Source organism: Corvus cornix, chromosome 2 (genome assembly GCF_000738735.6).
Source record: "Corvus cornix cornix isolate S_Up_H32 chromosome 2, ASM73873v5, whole genome shotgun sequence".
Lineage (NCBI taxonomy): Eukaryota > Metazoa > Chordata > Aves > Passeriformes > Corvidae > Corvus > Corvus cornix.
Window position 1 is genome coordinate 9,065,915 of NC_046333.1, and position 17,594 is coordinate 9,083,508.

The 17,594-nt window shown below is 38.4% G+C and overlaps 1 protein-coding gene across 3 annotated transcripts in view; it reads right to left on the reverse strand.

Moving 5' to 3' along the window:
* PTPRN2 (protein tyrosine phosphatase receptor type N2) overlaps window positions 1–17,594 on the reverse strand; it is a 651,283-nt gene that overhangs the window by 379,504 nt on the left and 254,185 nt on the right. For all 3 annotated transcript variants that reach the window (XM_039548283.1, XM_039548281.1, XM_039548282.1), the window contains exons 7-9: window positions 15,757–16,011; window positions 14,375–14,415; window positions 12,324–12,697 (exon numbers count right to left, since the gene is read on the reverse strand). In XM_039548283.1, coding sequence (XP_039404217.1) covers window positions 12,324–12,697; window positions 14,375–14,415; window positions 15,757–16,011 — 670 coding nt within the window. The remainder of the gene's footprint in view (window positions 1–12,323; window positions 12,698–14,374; window positions 14,416–15,756; window positions 16,012–17,594) is intronic.

Below are 17,594 nucleotides of genomic sequence, written 5' to 3' on the forward strand. Positions count from 1 at the left end.
TCAGAGAGCACTAGACACACTGGATCCCCGAACATCCTACTTGTTTGGCATGTCTCAGTGAAACAGGGAGATGCTTTGCAGCCTGGGCTGTCTTCTGAAGTCTTCAAAGGTCCCTTCTAATAAGTGGAGGAAAGAAGGTGTCTAACCTCTGTGTGTGGGTCACCTGTCTCTCAAGGAGCTCAGTGATGTGAAATGAAGTGGATGATATCCTTGGGGAACCTGTGCAGCATCCAAAATGCCTAAATGAGGCACTCTGGCTTTCACTCTAAATTCTGAAATAACCACATTTCAGCTTTACACCTAAAAATGTGCCTTAAAGGGAAAAGATATTAAACACATGGGTAACAAGACATATATCCAAAGCTCTTGAAAACAGAACCTGAACAGATGAAACCTGTTGAAGAATTTAATTTCAGTAATCAACTTTTATTAAACAATGGGAGCTACACACAGATTATGCCCTGCAGGCCATAGTGTTGGGTTAGAATTGTAAGATTCTTTTTCATTTGGTTCCCTATCCTACAGATTCACATGTTGGCAAAAAAAAAATGTCTACCACAAGACCTGCCTGGATGGGTTCACCAAAGATCCATGGCTTCTTGTGGTGGTACTTTACTTTAGGAGCTAATCTGAGTTTTGATCTGAAAAACATCATTTTGTTGGTCCTGCCTGCCACTATATTTATTCCAAGTGTTTGTATTTAAGATTTTTTAACAGTCATTCTCTTTGTGGACACAAATAGAAACTTCTTTTACAGTGAAGATTTTTTTTTCAGTACTGATCTGAGAACTGTAATTCTTTTTTTTCCCTCTAGTCTTTTTAAATACTGAATTTTAAGAAAGATTAATTCCATAGTTTCAAATAATTATTTATGGAAGTTCCACCTGGCCATCTCTCAGGAATATCTTTGTTTTGATTGACATAAAATCAGCTTCCTGTCACTAGCAGAGCAACAGTCTATAACAGTATCACTTTCTTAGTATGCAGCACAGTCTCCTTAGTACTGAACATAAAAAGCTAAACCTAAAAAAAGAAAAATCAAAGTTCAGAAATATGAGTCTGGAATACCATATGGAATGCATTAGAGAGTCAAATAAGGAGTCTGTCTTTAGGATGAATAATGTTGAGGATTAGTTTTCTCTGGCTGCTAACACCATTTGGCAGCAGTATGGACATTGACTGGTGCAGGCAAAATCCCTGCTGGCAGGAAGCTGGGAGGAGCAGCCTGGCCAGCTCCAGCCAAGCTGCCATCCTCCCTCCATGCCTGGAAAAAGAGCAGGAATGTCTGTCACAGGGCTCAAGCTGAGTGACGAGACTCTGAGGTGTGCGCAGGTGTTTCAGAGCTTCTGTAAAATAACTTAGAGATGTGCTGGGAGCTGCCTATTTGCTTATTACTTGCTCTAATGAATACAAAATATTAAATCCAGTAGAGGGGGACTGTTGGAACAGGTGACAGTGGCTACAGCATTTTTAACCATCCACCTTAATGGGCCAGTGTCAGGCTTGGTTTCTTTCCCATCCTATCTCCTCTCTCAGCGCACTGGTTGGCAAGGAGAAGCGGAGGAGCTGGAATGCCAGGACTTGGGCATTGCCTCTCCATGGGCAAGGGGCTGGTGAACACCAGCTATGAGTGCTTTGCCTGCTAAAAGCAGTCAAGAGAAAAGGATAAAGAGCAGGAAAGTAATTTCCACTTTCTGCTGCTGGGATCAAGAAGGAGTGAGAAGAGCAATGCTGAAGGAAGCAGATTCCCAGCAGTACATGCTAACCCCAGACCCTGAGTCAGGCCTCAGCAGCAGCCACCAGCACAAGACTGGAGGTTATTTTAGACCTCCTTGGACATTCTACTGCTTGATTTTCTAAAACTAGCACTAAATACAATATAGCCCTTAGATAAGTGCTAAGAAATAAAGTCCAAGATAATTCTGGAAAAATTCTGAGGGAGGGCAAGAGAAGTGGTCAGCTGGGATCTCCCTCTCTAAGGACCACCTAAGGATCCATCTGTCCTGGGAAAAACAATGCTTTGACAAACAAACACATTAGTTCTCTTCTTTTTTTTTTCTTTTTTTACTTGGACACTGTTGTGTTTATGCTGCTAATAATCAAGAAAGACAGAGGAAAAGACATTAAAGGAGTTATTCGGTAACAGTATTCAAAAAATAGTATTTCCAAAATTACCTGAGGGAAAACTTGAAAGATGAAGGGGTGTCTATGAAATTGCCATTTTTCAGGCAATTGCCTAAAACCCGGACAAAAAGTACCAAAACACACATATTCTATCCCAGGAGTGCTAGGAACACCTGACCAAATAAATGAGAATATTATACATGAAAAAAACAATATAACTGATTCATCCTCTGGCTCCAGAGGTCATGAATGGCTCTGTGTTTTCCTTACATGAATCTCATGAAACACATGAACCTTGTGTTTAATAATAATATCAGCCAAGCGCTTTCCATGTGCCACACGTTCACTATAGCCTAGGCCAAGAACAGACACCAGAAGTGAGTTCCTCTTGCCTTATACCCTGCAGCAAGCGTATTCCTTCTGAAATAAAATAATATTATGGTTATAATTCTACAAACAATTAGTTAATGTGATTATGTATATGCTTAACAATTAGAAAAATCTCTCTTCTAAAAAAAAAAATCTCCTCCTGAACTCTTGACCTTAGTGATAGGCATTAGACTAGTTTGTGTTTTAGGAATGTTGGGAAATTGGCCACTGCCTTCAGGATTTGCATGCTTTCTTTTAAATTTTCAAGTCTGAAAATATTTGCCACCATATGAAGGGCAGGATTCATGTATACAGATATTGCAAATCTTTTTTTCAAATTTTCCACAGCCTCAGAGCACAGACTACGAGGAGTTCAAAGAATACCGTTTCTTTTTTCTTTTTTCTTTTCCCCAAAAGTACTATTTTTGTTAATGTCTATTATTCTGTCACACTTATTCTAGCTGAATTTCATCTTCCATTGTACTCCTTAATCCCTCAATGTATTTAAATCCATCTGGAATTTTTCTAAATCCTCCACAGTTCTTCCTAACAGAGACAATTTGCCGATGGGGTACCACTAATCTCTCTACACACTGAGGAGCAGCAGTTCATGATAAATCTTTCTCTCCTATCTCATAACCAGCTCTTAATCCGCAGTGACACCCTGCCCCTTGCTCTGTGACTCACTCTCCTTAAAGTCAGTATGAAGAGCATACCATTTATCTCCTGTTGATTTGAAGGGTAGGTACAACTTGTGGTTTTGCTGTGACAGCAGCTTTTCTCCCAGGAGAGTCTGATGCATCTCAGCAAAAGGTGCTGCGGACCTGAGGGTCTTCCAAGTGTGGTGCTGCCACAAAGAAGAGAGGGTCCCTGGCACTGCCTCCTGGGGGCCCAGGCTCAGTGGCCCTCAGATATAAATAGCCAGGACTTAAAATGTGTAGCTTAAAGTAGTAGCTTATCATCGATACGGTCTCAGAGTCAGGATCACAGCACTTCTTCATCTCAGAGAAGCTGTAAACAATACTAGGAAAGCTTTTATTTTAAGGACACGGTTTAATTCTTCTGGATTTCTCTATTTTTTTCTTTTTAAATTTTTTTTCTGCTAAGATTAGTAAATATTTTAACAAGCAGCATAATGGGAAACTCAGCTACTGATGTATGAAATAGATTGATGTGAAACTCACTGTGTGCAAATTTCAGTAGTAACTGAGGTATGGGAGAGCTGCTTGGTACTGCAATAAACAAATACAGCTTTACCAAGGTTCCACCAGAGATTTTCACTCCTCTCTTCCCACTGACTCCTGTCTCCTGGGAATTTGCTTCATGGCACTTTTTAGCACACCAACACCACTGTTCTGTGATGTGAAAAGTCATTTACCAAGCCTGGCTCATGTAGCTGCTACTGCCAGCATCTGAGCCACACACCTCAAAATCCAAAGGAAAAATGCTGCATGTGCCTGAGGAGGGAATAAATGGAGAATTTTGTCATTTACCCCTCCCCCATGGATGGGGCGAGTGCTCCTGCCACCCCAGTAGCACACAGCCTGTCAGAGAAGACACGGCGTGAATCTGACATTCTCATCAGGTTGGCAACCACCAAAAAAAATAGTATAAAACTATTGAATCTAGCCTTCTTCAACTCCTACTCCTCTTTTTCTAGACACAAAGGAAGTCTCAGCCCTCACAAGAACAATACATATTATCCATACAATGGAGAAGAAACTGAGACATTAGAAGGGTTTGCAGGTCATAGAGGAGGTAAGCGCCATGGCAAGGACTACTGGGAACATTTTTAATACCAAATTTATAGTGTTGCCATTAAATTCTTTCTGAGCCTACCAAGCCTTAAAAAAAAAAAACATTTAGACACTGCAATTGTATTTATTTCTCTTGTCTGGAAGTGCCCCTGAGAGTAACTCATCTGATAATCTGTAATGACAGTCCTGGGCACTGATGCTTTAAGTCCATGGTGTTAGAACAGCCTGTCTTGTCTGTCTGAGTCTGAGTCTTTTTTCTGTGCTTCAGTGTAGCTTCATGCATCTTGAAGCACACATCTCCAGCAAAGACTTTGTGAAGGACTGTATTTCATGGATTTATTTTGGTTTGAACACAGTCTGTGTCTTACATTAAGTTAAATAATGATTAATTTTGTAAATGGTTCACATTTATCCAGAATTCGTGAGAGCAACCAAATAACTTCCAAGCACAGAGCTATTCACTGGATAGTTTGAGAGCTGCCTGACTTCACAGCACTGTTATTGTAATCATTTTAAGGACACTGCAATTTTATTGCATTGGGCTGCACTTTCATTTTTCCATGCTTGTTTCCTCAAAGGCTTTATTAGCCATAAAGCCTTTTTAAGCTTACTTCTGTTTTGACAGCTCAGCAAATCCCCACTTTCCGTAATTTTTTCCCTCTTTTCCCACCACCAGTAAGTGTGAATCTAAACCTCTTAATACGGAGAGATTCAAGTCCAGACCAATTTGTAACACAAATGACACTTGCTAAAAATCAATGGCAGTGGCTGGGCTATGAAGGTCAGAGGAGATAACAGCATCCTGGAAACAGGAGAGTGAGAGAGAAGTTGAGAAGGATCAACTCTCTGGAGTTATAATCAAAGTGTGACACTGTGCCAGCCTGTGCTTGCATTACTTCAAACGTTCAGTACCTCCAGCTGTGTTAATAGTAACAAATTCATACAGATGCTTTGTTGCCTGCAGAAGCACAGAAATAATGGCAATAATCTGTGCCATGATTGTGTTGCCCTCCCTTCTGAGGCTGAAATGGACCCCACCAAAGTACTCCCTAATGCATTTTGAGCTGAATGCCGGAAACAGCTACAGGGTTCATGGACCCTGAATCTCTGATGCAAAAAATGCCTTGAAAATGCAAACCTGTTCTTTCATATCAAAGTACTTCTTCATACAAGCAATTAGAAAATGAGATTGAGGACAAATGATGATGCACATTTTAATGCACTTCCAACATTTCATTCTTTCCCGTCCTTCATATCTTCCATCTTCCTTCAAGGCAGCATAAAGCCCAGACCAATGTATAATGTAAAAAGACAAAGAATATCCAACAATACAGTGTTTAAAAAAAGGAGTTGAAGAAACACAAATACTAATTCATAGAGGGACCAGAGCACCCCCGCTATGAAGACAGACTGAGAAGGTTGGGATTGTCCAGCCTGGAGAAGGCTTCTGCAGTCTGAAGGGGGCCTACAGGGAAATCAGAGGGGGGCTCTTCATCAGGAACTGTAGTGACAGGACAAGGGGGAGTGGCTTCAAACTGAAAGAGAGTAGGTTTAGGTTAGATGTTAGGAGGAGGTTCTTGACTGAGATGCTGGCACAGGTTGCCCAGAGAAGCTCTGTTCAAATTTATTCACTGATTTTCTACTTGTGAAATTACTTAATTCTAATTTTTAGTGGTCAAGTATTTCCATTTTGTACACATAATGTGAGCTAAGAAGTTTAAAAAAAAAAAAAAAAAAAAGGCATGAAAATTAAATGATGGGATTTTTATATCTGAGCTTCCCAGGATTGGGCAGAACAGCACTGATGAAAAGTACTGTCAGATAATAGACTGCATTATGATTCAGTATGCTGCATACCAGGAATCCTGATCTTTGGCTTTCTTGCTCTCACTCATTTCAAAACTTTAAAATTCATTACTGTTTCATAATGACCTGAATGGTAATTACCCAAAAAGCACTGTGATATCCTAGCAGTACTGACCATATGGTATGGTGAGATATTGCAGCATCTCAGGGTTTTAACGACTCCCACTGTTTATAAAAACAAAGCACAGCCCCATCCTTAGTTTGGGCACATTTAATGTGCAGCTCTACAGCCTGGAGTCAGCACAGTGACCTGAACCTGCTCAATGAGAGGTTGTGGAGTACCTGCACCAGCTGCTCTTCCAAAGACCTGGCGTGTGAGACCCAAACATAGGATGGCAAAGCAGCACAGAGGCATGGAAAGAGGAATGGGAGTGCCTGGCAACGTCTGGTCTGGGAAACTAGGCCAGTAGTCATTCCTGTTCAGCTATGTGGAGTAAAAGACATCTGAGGGAGTCCTTGTGGTGCTACTGAGGACTCCAGGCACACTCACAGATTTGCCCATTGCATCAGGACCAGAGTGAATCCTTGCCATTACTGTCATTAGTGTAGCAGATTGGCTGGTCACCAGCTACATCAACTAGAAAATTTTCTATGTTCCTCTAGAGGTAAAAATGCAGAGCTGGTCCCAAAAGAGAGGAAAACATCTGGGAAAGCAAAGCCCTTTGAGGAGGGGAACATGGACACTGTGAAAGACTCTTCTCTTGTAAAGTGGTCTACATCAGCAGGTGAGAATCGTTCTCTCACAATGTATTTCAACAGATTTTGAAAGCACAAAAGCTAAGGGCAGCTGAAGTAGAACAGATTATCATATTATCTCTGCACATATAACAGATAATAAAAATATACAAAGATGAACACTCACATCAAAAATAAAAGGCAGTATTTATTGCTCTCTGTGACAAAGCCACATTAACTACTGCTTTTCTGTTATTTTCTTGTGGATGAATAGGAAGCATGAAGTATCATTTTCCTATGGGAATATATAATATCAAAATTGAGGCAGTGAAGCAGTAATATGGGGGATATGATCTCTGTCACTTTCTAAGTATCACAAGAAAACTGAAGAATTATAGAGGGAAAGAAGATTTTATGTCTAGAAAACTCTAGGGATCATGAATAATTTTGTGTGAAGAGTTGGCAACAGAAAATTCTAGAATTATGCCTCTCTACAAATTCTGGTGCTGAAACACAAAGACCAAATTGTGCCTACTGGGTAATTTCACAGGAAAGGATTTTCCATGTGTATTATTCAGATAGGGGGTCAAGCTATGTTGTCACAAGCAAAACCTTTGGCTTTAAAATCAGTGATGGACATTTACTGAACTTATTTATATAAGTGAAGAGTTATACAAGGGAAGTAAAAAATCAGAGATAAAAATTTTACATTTAACTTCTTTTCTAATGTCAGCAATCCTGTCCTTTGGTGATTTTAACAGACTTCAGTAGCAACAGATTTTCTGGTTTATGTGTGTCTATAATTTCTCTTAGTTTTTAAAGCTAGTTGTAGAAATTAAGTGAAGAATATGCACAAATCCCTTTCCCTTGATAAAGTGCACTTGTAAGTAGAATAATGATTTCAAAAAGGACAGTGAGATATTCAGAGAAGGTCAAATCAGTGTTTCTTTTTGAATATATGTATTAAAAGACAAGAACATTCTGTTATTATTTTCGACAAAGAGCTGAAAATCCTCATGGAATATAAATGCTCAGTTTCTAAGAAACACCAAAATCTTCTAATAACTAAGAATGATAAAACTTATCGGCCCTGTTTCATTGCTGTAGATATTGCGATTCATTTGTCCTATTTATTTTAAATTTAATTTTTAAATGCAATTAAAATGTTTCCACCTGGTAGGGAAAAAAATAATGAAGATCATAAAAATACAATTCTTTAATGACCTGCCAAGGAAAACAGAAAACTTGAGGAATAAACCAAGACTTCTGCACAACCCAGCTTCAGGGTCCTAACCCAAATGCCATCCTGAGGAAAGTAATCATTATATGCAAAGTAGTATCATTTATCACATTTGTAAAGGTGGAGAAATAATATTAAGCACTTGCAATTAACCCAACCCTTCAGCATGTTTAATGGGTCAGACTAATCATATTCCATAGCAATTTTACACTATGAACACAGGATCTGTTTTTTCCCAGCACCTGAGCAGAATAGCAGCTACCTCCAATGAAAGGCAGAGCCATGCACGGAGGATCCAGCTCGGTTAACGTGTTGTGAACAGATTTACAGCCTATACAATTTTACATAGACAGTCTGGAATTGAGAGCTAACATATGACAAAACATGAACTATCCAGGAACTGCCTAATACAGCAATGCCAGAAGTTGCCTCACAAGCTAAGAGAGCTGCCATGGGCTGTCTGTGATCTAGTATTTGTAAGAAAAGCTTCAAGCACAAGCCTTCTGAAAAATCATAAAACAGGACAGGTTGCTTTGCATTAGGTGTCCAAGCATGGCTTCAGGCAAGCATGACTTGATTTTGAAGCTTGAAGGACTGTGATAAGCACTGGAAAGAGATGAACTTTCAAACTAGGATTCAAGTAGGATTTTTCTTACTGCATTTAAGTCTATCTACTCAGTCTCATATTTGAGAAATTGAATGCCAGCTTGGCTATTTAAACTGCTGAGCAGCAGCTTACATTTAGATTTACTGGAGGTGGTAAGAACTACATATTCTGGAAAGTCAGGCTTTGGGTTTCCTCATGAGACACTCAGGAGACTAAACACTATGTAAATGTTTTGATTGTGGCATCTAGGCCCTCATTTTAGAGAAAATACTGCCAAACAAATGGGAGCATTGGCATGCTTTTAAACACAAAAAAAAAAAGTTTCCCAAATGCGAAGAACTAGAATTTCAGAAACTAGAAAGAGTCTGAAGGCAAAACTTCTCTGATTTGAGAGCTCACACTGATGTATCAAAACTATAACAGAAAGGTATTTTATAACTATGGTAAAAGTAGAATACAAATAAAAATAACATCCTGTAGATTACTTTATAAAAATACGATTACTTTAGAATTTCAGAGTTAAAATTAATGAAACAGTTCAAAGCAATTACACTGAGAAAGAAAAAAAAACTTATACAAGTACTCCAGTGGTAGAATAGCAATTTTTTGAAGAGAGTAAACAAAGTAAATCACCAATTTGATTGGTTTCTCAGAATAATCAACTGCTGAAGCAGCACAGTGGAGGGCTTGCTGGACAATTTTCTACATTGAAACTGTCAATTCATTCCAAACCTTAGCACTGATGGATAATATGGATTGGTATGGATTGCAATGCTGCAACCATCTGAAAGGTCACTTGACAAACACAGCAGGAGTGACCTACAGATCCTGCCGTTGACAATCAGACTGCCATTTTGACAAATCTGTAAAGTATCACAAATCTCTCCTTCAACTATTAGATGGAAACGTTTATCTTTGGTTTGTGGCACAATTAAATGCTGGCATCTTAGATTTCATGGACTTCATTGCAGCAGTGTTAACACCTCCTTGGATCATACTTGCAAAACCTCAGAAGCTAATAGGGAACTGGTCTCCCTGTAAATGTCAGCTATAGCACCAACTAGAATCATAGGATCATAGAATTATTTAGCTTGGAAAAGAATTCTAAGATCATTGAGTCCAACTGTTAGCCCAGCACTGCCAAGTCCACCACTAAATCATGTTCCTAAGTGACACACATACACACCTTTTAAATACCTCCAGGGATGGTGACTTCCCAGGGCAGCCTGTTCCAATGCTTGACAACCCTTTCTGTAAAGTTTGTCCTAATATGCAATTTGAACATGACCTGGTGCAAGTTGAGGCTTTTCCCTCTGAAGAGCCTCCCTGCCCTCCAGAAGACCTACACTCCCTCCTAACTTGGTTTCCACCTGAAAACTGACTGAGGACACACTTGATCCCTTCATCCAGATCATCAATAAAGATATTAAACAGAACTGGCCTCAGTATTGAGCCCTGTGGAATGCACTTGTGACCACCCAGAGTTACAACCATGGATGTAACTCCATTCCCCACCACCCTCTGGGCTTGAACATCCAGCCAGTTCAGTGAACAGAGCACCAGTCCAAGCCATGAGCAGCCAGACTCTGAGGGAGAATGCTGTAGGAAATGGTGCAAAAGGCTTTACTAAAGTCTGCATAGACACATCCACAGCCTTTCTCTCACCCACTAAGTGTGTCACACTGTCAACAGAAGGAGATCAGGTTGGTCAAGCAGGACCTGACTTTCACAAACCCATGCTGGCTGAGCCTGGTCTCCTGGTTGTCCTGTACATGCAGGATGATGGCACTAAAGATGATCAGCTCCATGACCTTCCCAGGCACCAAGATCAGGCTGACAGGCCTGTAGTTCTCTAGATCCTCCTTTCCATCCTTCTAGTGGATGGGGTTACATTTGCTGACCTCCAGCCCCCAGGGACCTCCTTGGTTAGCCAGGACTGCCAGTAAATGATACAAAGAGGTTCTGTGAGCACTTCTGCCAGCTCCCTCAGAACACTTGGGTGGATCCCTTCCAGCCACAGAGGATTATGTGTGTCTAAGAGATGTAGCAGTTTGCTGACCATTTCCTCTTGGATTATGGGGGCTTCATTCTGCTCCCCATTCCCGTCTTCCAGCACAGGGGGCTGGGTACCTGGAGAACAACCAGCCTTACTATTAAAGGCTGAGGCAAAGAAGGCATTTAGTACCTCAGCCTTCTTCTCATCCTTTGCCCTATGTTTTCGCCCACATCCAGTAAAAGATGGAACTTCTTTCTCTTTAGCTATCTAAGAGCATCTTGTCCACAGTTATTAAAGTTGCAATAATCCAGTATATAAGAAAAGTACTTGTTGTTTTTCTGGTATTAAAAATGGTAAAGAAGGTAGATTATATTTGTGTATATGGATTCCTCTAGAACCAAGAATCTTTGAACAAATGATCTTCTTCAGCAAGTTTCATAGAATAATAATAGACATAATTCAGGGAAAACCCATCAGTGAGAGACTATTAGGAAGAAAACTCGGTAAGATGATACAGTGAAGAATCTCCAGGTTGGAGATTCAGAATGTCTTCCATTTCACAGAGCTCTGACAGTTCTAAGCTTTACAGCATTTATGAGCCAAATAAGTCTGGATAGTCAAAGGAGATGGTGTCATTAAGATACTCTGGAATAAATGAGTTCTTCAGACTGATGTGAGTTAAAAGAGCTGGGGGAAGTAGGAAAGTAGTGCTGAGCTGGGGAAAAACCATCTTCTACTGCTTCACATAGCATTCCTAGGCAGGAAGAAAGAGGAGCAGTTAAAGGGTATTCCATCAATTTCTGGTCTGTTTCTAGTATGCAGCCACATGCACTTCAATGCAACACAGTATAGTAAAAACAAGAATCCTTCACAATCCCATTGCCTTCAATCCCATTAATAAGTTTAAGACAGTCAAAAGAATCAATACATGCTAAAGAAATTTCTGTCTCAGTTTCTCTGTGATGCTGGGCAGTGATTTGTAAGCTCATCCTAGAAATTCCCAATTTCTCACAGAAGAGGAGTCAGGATCGCTAATCAAATATAACATTGTTCTACAGAGGGAAGAAGGATGTAAAAGTGCCTACATGGTTTTAAAATCCCAAATGTTCCTTTAATGAACTTTGTATCATTAGGGGGCTCAAGTTGTCTTTTTGAAGGTATAGTATTAAATGTCAAATTCATTAGTGGCATGACCAGAAATCATTAGGTCTTTCTTTCTAAACTAGCTGTATATGTGATGTTTGGATTCCTATATGTGTTATTTTCAGATCAAAATGAAACCACAGAGAAAACACTGTGCTTTATTATTGTGTGTCGTTTTTTGTGAAAGAATGACTCAGGCATTGATATTTAGACTACTTTCAAGTCAAATATTTAAAGCTCGCATCCTAACCATAAGCACACTTACTGACATATTGGAAGGTCACTAGAACATGAGAAGATAGAGAGAGGTCTAAGCAAAAGACCTACAAATTTAATGTCTCTCGCAAGGGAGAAAAGGCAACTGTAAGAAAACTGAACTGTTTGCTTGTATTTTCATCAAAGTACTGAACAGGTTCCAAACAGTTTCAGATGTATTAAAAATCAGGCCTGTGGCATTTTCCTCTTGTACATTCATATTTCATCAGGTGCAATGACTTTATCTTTTCCCCAGTTAAAAATGCCATTCAAATTGGCTGCTGTACTTACTCTTTCACTGTCACAATATAGCCGTATTCTTTCTCCTCAGAAGACTTCACTTCAAGTTGTAAGCCTTGTCCTGTGTTTTTCTGAGGCTTTTCATAGGAGTTTCCATCCTGCATTAAAGCATTCTTAATCCAGTAGCTGGTCTGGCTCAGGTCTTTGGAGTCAGATTCACTGCTCTTTGCAGTTGTCAGTTCCCGTGAGAAAGTCTCACTTTTTACGTTTTCCACACCAGCATTTGTTTCTTCTGAGGAAGAAGAGTCAGTTTCTTCAGATTTCTTGGTTTCTGTTTTTGTAGATTCTTCAGGAATAAGGGTTCTATGCATATTTTCAGGTAATGCATTCTCATTCAAGAATCTAATTAGTTTTGCGGTGTTCTCCTGTATTAAAAGAATAATATTATTTTTAAAACTAAGCACAGGAAGTTGTACTCACCAAACCTGGATATAATTTTTCAAACTCTTATTGATATGGAGTCTACTCATACAACTGTTACATGGTCATTTTCTTAATTTCTATAAGTTGCTAGACTGTTAAGAACAGGATGTTTATTCAGTAATAATAAAAGAGCATTAAATTATGCCACCATATTTTTCCAATCCTTTCCATGTGTCTGTGTGTTCAAATATTGATGAAAATAAAACTTTGTTATCAGGTAAGTTAATGAAAAGGAGAAAAAATATAAATGTCCATCAATACGCCTAAGCCCGGGCCTGGAAACTTGCATTCCTCTTGGGTCTCAAAGTTATAACACAGGAAAGGGAACAGGAAATATGACCAATTCTATTTCCCTTCTTCATCTCTAGAAATGGTGACAAATTGTATGCGAGTGATCAACAAGCTAAACACATGATCACAGAACACAAAAATCTGTCTAATAAATCAAAACAATAAGCAAATGAGCCAAAGTCCAAACAGGTATCTGGAAAAACTCATTAGCTGGTTTCATTACATAACTTTATTTCAGCCAAGCATTTGGGAGGAAATGATGGCTAATGGGCACTTTGTGCTCCGTGTCACAATAAATTTTATTCAAATACCCCCTATTCAAATGGTCACTAAGAAATCTATACATGGGATCCTCTGTAAGTCTATTGTGACTACAGCACTTCATTCCTTGAAGATTTTCATGTGGGTGTTTAAAGCTCCTGCCGCATTGTCCATGTTTGTGTTTTCCTTGCTTGGTAGAAGGGCTGAAGAGATTCTACTGTGAACACAAGAGGATTTGCCTGTCTATGAGTCTTGCAGTATTAGCTTTTGATAGAGTATATAGTAGGAGAAGTTTCACACAGTTTTTAAAAATGTTCCTTTGACATTTTTCTGCTCCACGAAACCAAGAAAAAGAAAGATGAATATACCTCAAAAATGGCTAAATATTGGACAGCAGTCCATAGGATATGATTCAAAGCTCAGAAAGAATATTGTATAAGTAATCTGGATTAAAATGCTAATTTTGATGTTACTAGCTAGGATACGAAATGTAATGCCTAGAGCTTTTGAAATACCTCTGATGTTCAATGAATTACTGGCAGTGCATAAAATTGAATGGCAGATCCTATGCAAGGAAAGAGGATTTTGAAACACAGCTACCCTCCTGCCCCACACATGCCTTCAGAGGGAGTATGTTTACTCATTCACTTACTTCTGAAAACCAGTGATATTAACTGAGCAAGGGTTCGTATGTTCCTCAGAACTAAGAGCCAAAGGACAGGGAAAAAAATAATTTTCAAGGACTCAATCTCAACACTCAGAATTTACTGATTTGAGGAAAATCCTGAATTTGTCCGAACTTTGTGAATCTATTACGAATTCTGTCTATTTACAAATTAAAGAAAGGGGGGAAAAGGACTTGATTTTGCTTTTGAACACCAAAACTCATTTTCCTTAAGTTTTAAATAAATGCTCATTTAATATTTCAGTATCTATGTGTGGTATTGAATCATAGCCACATAAAACACAGAACAAGTCTTATATTTCTGAAGTGTTTGACTTTCGCTGCACAGAAACCTGATATTCTGAGATGGAACACTTGTTTTGTTAAAATTCTGGTACTCTACCTCTTTATCAGTTCTCTCACTGGCTTCATGCACCCCATTGTCTGTAGAATAAGAAAAGCACAAATACATAGTTATGAAGGGCAAACATCATATACAAACCAAAGACTTCTCATAGGCTGCTTTTTAGTGGTGGCCTTTTTATGTGATTTAAACATTGAGACATCAAAGCGGAAAGGGCAGAGTAAGGAGCACTGTATAATTTGTTATTGTTATTCTAACCCCACTTTGATAGCAAATTAATGCAAGATCAATAGACAGAGTACTTCAAGAGCCAATGTAATAGTGTTATTTTGCTAATTAAGTGTCAAATCATCATATCAGTTTACCAATATCTGAGAGAAAAACCAGAATAAAATGGCTCTAGCTTGCTGAATGGACATTTACAGTAAAGGAAAGCAAACATATATTTCCCTCATATGTATTTTGGTGGTAAAAAAATGACATATTTCAATAGATATCCTTCACCAAAATAATGTTACAGTTTAACTATAGTGATAATATATCCAGTCACATCCTTAACCTCCATCAAGTAACACTGGCTTTTTGCTTTATGAACTGAGTGTTATTCATATTTCTCAGCATGATTCAAGATAAATCCTCAAGTTTGCTCCTTTTAATCTACAACAAAATCTGGCAATCATAATAACCAGAATATCCCTAACTAGTAAGGATTTCAGTATATCATGAAAACAGACAGTTAAAATCATTTTTTATGACTTACAGTATACATTTCTGGTGTACCAGATGTTATAACATTTCTAAAATAGAAAATGGATGAGCAGTAACTTATGTTCCACTGTGGTATCCACTCATCAGTGGCAATTACTGTGGCTCCTGAATCTGCATCACCAGGAAAATATGTGTGCAGACAGAAACAAATAACCATACCTCTACTTATTCCCTAAGAAGGAAAGGGAATGAGTGGGTTTGTACCTGTACTTGTCACAGATTTTCTTCTGCAAGTAACTGTGGCATGTTAAAGAATGATTTTCCGTAAAACAGATCTTTTTCTCTGCATATTTTGAAATATATCTTGTAATATAATAATTTCCATTATCATTTTGCTTAAACATCTCATTTTCAAGAACAGTAAATTAGACCACACAGCATAAAGCAATTCTTATTTCAATATAATTGGGTGTGTAGGTTTATCTTGTTTGTAAAGCTTGAAGACCAAGTGTTCCCAAACAGGGGGTTTTTTGGTAAATAAAGAACCTGCTGTAAAAAGAAAACAACATTTTAAAAGTCTGCAGCCTTTTGGGAAACACAGAAACTTTCCATCCAATCTTCTTTAAAACTGATTTTTTGACGTATAGCACTAATGTGAAGCAATAGAGGAAAATCAGGGTAGCTGTCTTTTGCTGTACTTCTAAAATTAATACCTGGTATATTAACACTGTTTTCCATTAATCCAGTCTGAATATCTGCCCTTCCTTGAGCATCTCCTTCCTTCATCTGTGCTTCTGTTTTGTCTTCTTTCGTTTTTCCAGCATTTTTTTCTGTTTCTTCCTGAATGTCAACGCTTTGAATTGCAGTGGCGATTGTATCAGCAATCTCATCCAATTCTGTTGAGCTGAGATTCTCCACATTCACTTGGTGTTTCTCTAGGTCCTTCAATACATTTTTAATCAGCGTCTCTGGATCACAAAACAACATAAGCACTTGATTTAGCTGCATACATGAAAACACATGTGCTTATACCTTTAATTTTTCCTAAAAGATAGCTTTCCCTTCATGGAGAGCATCTGCTTTTTGAAGGAAGACATACACATTGATGCTCCATTCCTTACAGAAAACACAGTATTCTTAATTGATGTTAAAGTTTATGACAAGGTGAATCTGTTCCAGGACAGGGGGATGTATGCCATTATAACTCAGCAAGCTCTCCTAGAGAGAGGGCATGAAATTATCACTTTTTCTTTACAAGAAGAACATTGTTTCCTAGTCTAAATTTACTCAAAATACTTATGACAAGTGTTAAAGTAGCTTAACTTTTTTTTAGCTGCAAAAGAGTACGAACAGCATTACTGTTTCCTAGAGATCAGTTTGCTGATATGCTTTCACAACATAAATAGCTATACAGAGTTCTGGAAAAAAATGAGAGTCAGATATTGTGTCTTGCAATCAAAAATCTCCTCGTCACTTAGCAGTGGATGTAAATATAGGTCCATTATATACATGGATACATAAAGGACAAAAGTTCTAAATCGTATTGATTTCTCTTGGAACATATATAATTTGGCAAATATATATTTATAGATATAGATGATACAGATATATATATAGCTACATATAGATATAAACTAACAGATATAGAACTTGTTTTGGTTTGCCAGCTATGAATGTTTTACCAGTCACATTGAGAAAAAACAACAAAACAAAACAGCAAAATACCTTTGATGTGGCAAAAGTTTTGAACATAAGGAAATTCAAGGGCAATTGATATTAAAGGTGAGATAGAAGATGAAGCATAACAGCTCCCCATGGAAGGCACTTTTCTGACTTTATATATGGTATCTATACTTCACTATCAGTCTGTGGAACAGTGCAAAATTAAGCCTAATGTCCCTGGAGTATGAAATACTGAATGTAGTGCTTACTGTAGCACACCAAAACCATTTCCAATCATGCCTCTGTTCTGCTTACTCATGTCGATAAGAAATTTAACATACCTATGCATATGCATGCAAGCAAGAAAACTCTTCCACATAGTATTGTGTAGGAAGAGGAAAATAAGGGCTGCTTTTAAATCTCTGTTGAATGTATGAATTTACATATAAGCAGTCTGAAGGCAGGTTCCAACCTTTTTTCTCAATAGCAACACTCTCCATGTAAAGCCCAGTGGTTGGACATGTTCATCATCTGTAAGCAAGACTTTTGGGACCATGCTGTCAGCTTTCAGGCTCACATAGAAATCAATCAAAAAGTAGGAAAACAGGGAAAAACAATGTCATAAGAAGGGCTAAAAATAAGGACTTTTTTTTCCTCACAGCAGAGGAAGAAGTGCATAGAGACTAGGAAAGAGGTAAAAGTAGTTAACAGATCTGTGATTTTACAGGGAGACAAGCATCAAGGATTATTTTTCATTGGGAATAAGAGGCCAAGACCTTGGACACATTTGTCATTTTTCAGACCCCTCAGTTTTAATTGAAGAGTTCACCATCAGCATCTCACCACCAGCTTCTCAACACTATCTCAAGGCAAAGACTAATTTCCCCTG